The sequence below is a fragment of the Emiliania huxleyi genome (assembly GCF_000372725.1).
Source record: "Emiliania huxleyi CCMP1516 chromosome Unknown EMIHUscaffold_1207, whole genome shotgun sequence".
NCBI lineage: Eukaryota > Haptophyta > Isochrysidales > Noelaerhabdaceae > Emiliania > Emiliania huxleyi.
Window position 1 is genome coordinate 286 of NW_005201384.1, and position 2,296 is coordinate 2,581.

At 69.9% G+C, this 2,296-nt stretch overlaps 1 protein-coding gene across 1 annotated transcript; it reads right to left on the reverse strand.

Annotated features, from left to right (window-relative positions):
• Positions 1-425: 425 nt before the first annotated feature.
• On the reverse strand, positions 426-2,158 carry EMIHUDRAFT_631947 (hypothetical protein; the record flags this gene model as incomplete). The annotated part of the gene is made up of 8 exons (XM_005790228.1): positions 426-610; positions 684-809; positions 1,144-1,222; positions 1,340-1,408; positions 1,620-1,674; positions 1,743-1,792; positions 1,928-1,989; positions 2,062-2,158. Coding segments are annotated over 8 exons (723 nt in total), but the record flags the coding sequence as incomplete, so codon positions are not given.
• Positions 2,159-2,296: the final 138 nt, after the last annotated feature.

Here is a 2,296-nt window from a genome sequence, read left to right on the forward strand (position 1 = left end):
CATACCACTTCAAAGTTAATCAAAATATCACCAAATACCGGTCTCATACCGGTAAAGTTCGAGCACTGCACACACATTATCACACTCGCCGCGCGGAGTTGCGGGTTGCGCGGCCGCACGCGGGGAGCCTAGGCACGCGCCCACGCGGGTCGCGGCGCGCGCACCAACGCGTGCCACGCGCTTGCGACAGCTCTGAACACACAGGACCGCACTGCACACCCACCCGAGGACACGCATACAAGATACATGAACATGCCACTCACCCAGAAAAAGCGCTTCGACCACCGCACGAGCGAATGGGGACGATGCACGCAAACGCACCAGAAACGCACCGACCAAATCCGCCCACAACCACTCCACTCCTCTCACGCCACCCCGCTCGAAGTCGACCCCTTCTTCCGCGACCCCTCCGGTCGGCCCTCTCCCTACTGCCGGCGCGGCGGTGCGGCCACGTCGTCGAGAGAGAGCATCTCGAACGGGTCCGGCCGCCGCTCCTCCGCCTCGTCGCTCGAGCTCTCGCCCAGCCCGCTGTTGGTCGCCGCGCCCGGCCGGCACGCCCCCGGCGGCGCGAGCGTGAGCGGCTCCGCGTCGCCGTCGTCGTGCGGCTCGCCTAGCGGGGGGCGTGTCGCGGTCGTGTCATGGGCGCGCCGCGGACACGTCGGCGTCCTCTCCACGCGGCTCGCCCGGCGCGGGCGGCGCGGCGCCCGAGGCGAGGGCGGCGAGGTGATGCGTGCGCAGCTCGGAGAGGAGGGAGCGCGGGAAGGGGCCGATGAAGAGGCGCGTGTCGAAGGCGAGCGCGAAGAGGCGGCCTGGGAGCGGCACCGGAGGGAGTGTGGGAGGGAGTGTGGGAGGGAGTGTGGGAGGGAGTGTCGGGAGGGAGTGTCGGGAGGGAGTGTGGGAGGGAGTGTGGGAGGGAGTGTGGGAGGGAGTGTCGGGAGGGAGTGTCGGGAGGGAGTGTCGGGAGGGAGTGTCGGGAGGGAGTGTGGGAGGGAGTGTGGAAGGGAGTGTGGGAGGGAGTGTCGGGAGGGAGTGTCGGGAGGGAGTGTCGGGAGGGAGTGTCGGGAGGGAGTGTCGGGAGGGGGAAGGGACGAGACGAGAGCGGTCAGCGGCGAGAATCTCGGCGGATCTCGGCGAGTCGCGTGCCGATGTCGTGGCATCGGCCCTCCTCCTCCTGCAGCACGAGCAGCAGCGCGTGCTGCTCGGTGCAGCAGAGCAGCCGCGCCTACCGGACGCGTCACGCGACACGTCCGCGACACGTCCGCGACACGCGACGAGAGTGTGTGGGGGGGTGGAGTGGCGTGGCGGCGCGGGCAGGTGGCGGCGCGGGCAGAGCAGGCGCCTCCGAGATCTGGAGGAGGGCGAGGCCGACGCGGTGCAGCACCTTGACTCCCTCGCAGAGGAGGCAGTCCTGCGGGGAAGGGGGGGGGGGGGGGGGAGGCACCGGCGAGGTGTGAGTGGTCTCGCGTGTACGCCACGAGGGGCGTCACGAGGGCGGGGGAGGAGACTGCGCTCGAGTACGCGTCTCCTCCCCGGCCAGGGCCCGCTGGCCAGGGCCCGCTGGCTAGGCTGCGGCTGCTGCGACACGCGGGCGCGTCTTCTTGCATCTGGAGGCGCTTTTCCCAGACGCGGAGCGTGGTGGCGATGGGGAGGGAGGAGGCGAAGGCGGCGATGAACCTACCACCACCGCCGCCGCCCTCCTCGCCGCCTGCTGTGACGGAAGGAGGGGAGGGGGGGGGACGGACCAGCGAGTGGCGTACAGCTCGGGCAGCACGTGGTGCTCGGCGAGGTGGGCCTGGTAGCAGGGCTCTCGGTCCGGCGAGGGGGGCTGGTGCTTGGCACTGGTGCTGGAACTCGAGCTGGCGCAGCTCGCACACCTCGACCTCGGCCGAATCTGGGCCATCTCGGCCCGCTCTCGGCTAGGTCTCGCCGCGAGGCGAGGAAGCCGCCGCTCGAGCAGCTCCCCAAAGACGCGCAGCTCGGCGCGCAAGCCTGCGGACAGGAGAAGGTGAGTCGGGAGGGGGGGTGCGGGGAGGCTGCGGGGGGGAGGAACAAGGCGCGGGCCGAGCAGGCGCGGCGAGAGAAAGGAGGCCGGCACCAGCCGCTCGACGAGGGCGGGGAGGCACCAGAAGGCGCTCTCCTCGTCGAGGAAGAGGAGGAGAACCTCCGGGCAGGTGGGGAAATCGTTTTTGCTTGGCGGGAATTTCTTCCCCATCCTCAAAAAAGCACCAACGGGGGTGGCAAAAAGAGGGGCCCCCCCTTCAACCAGAATGTTTCCCTTAATGTTGGCCGGGGGGGC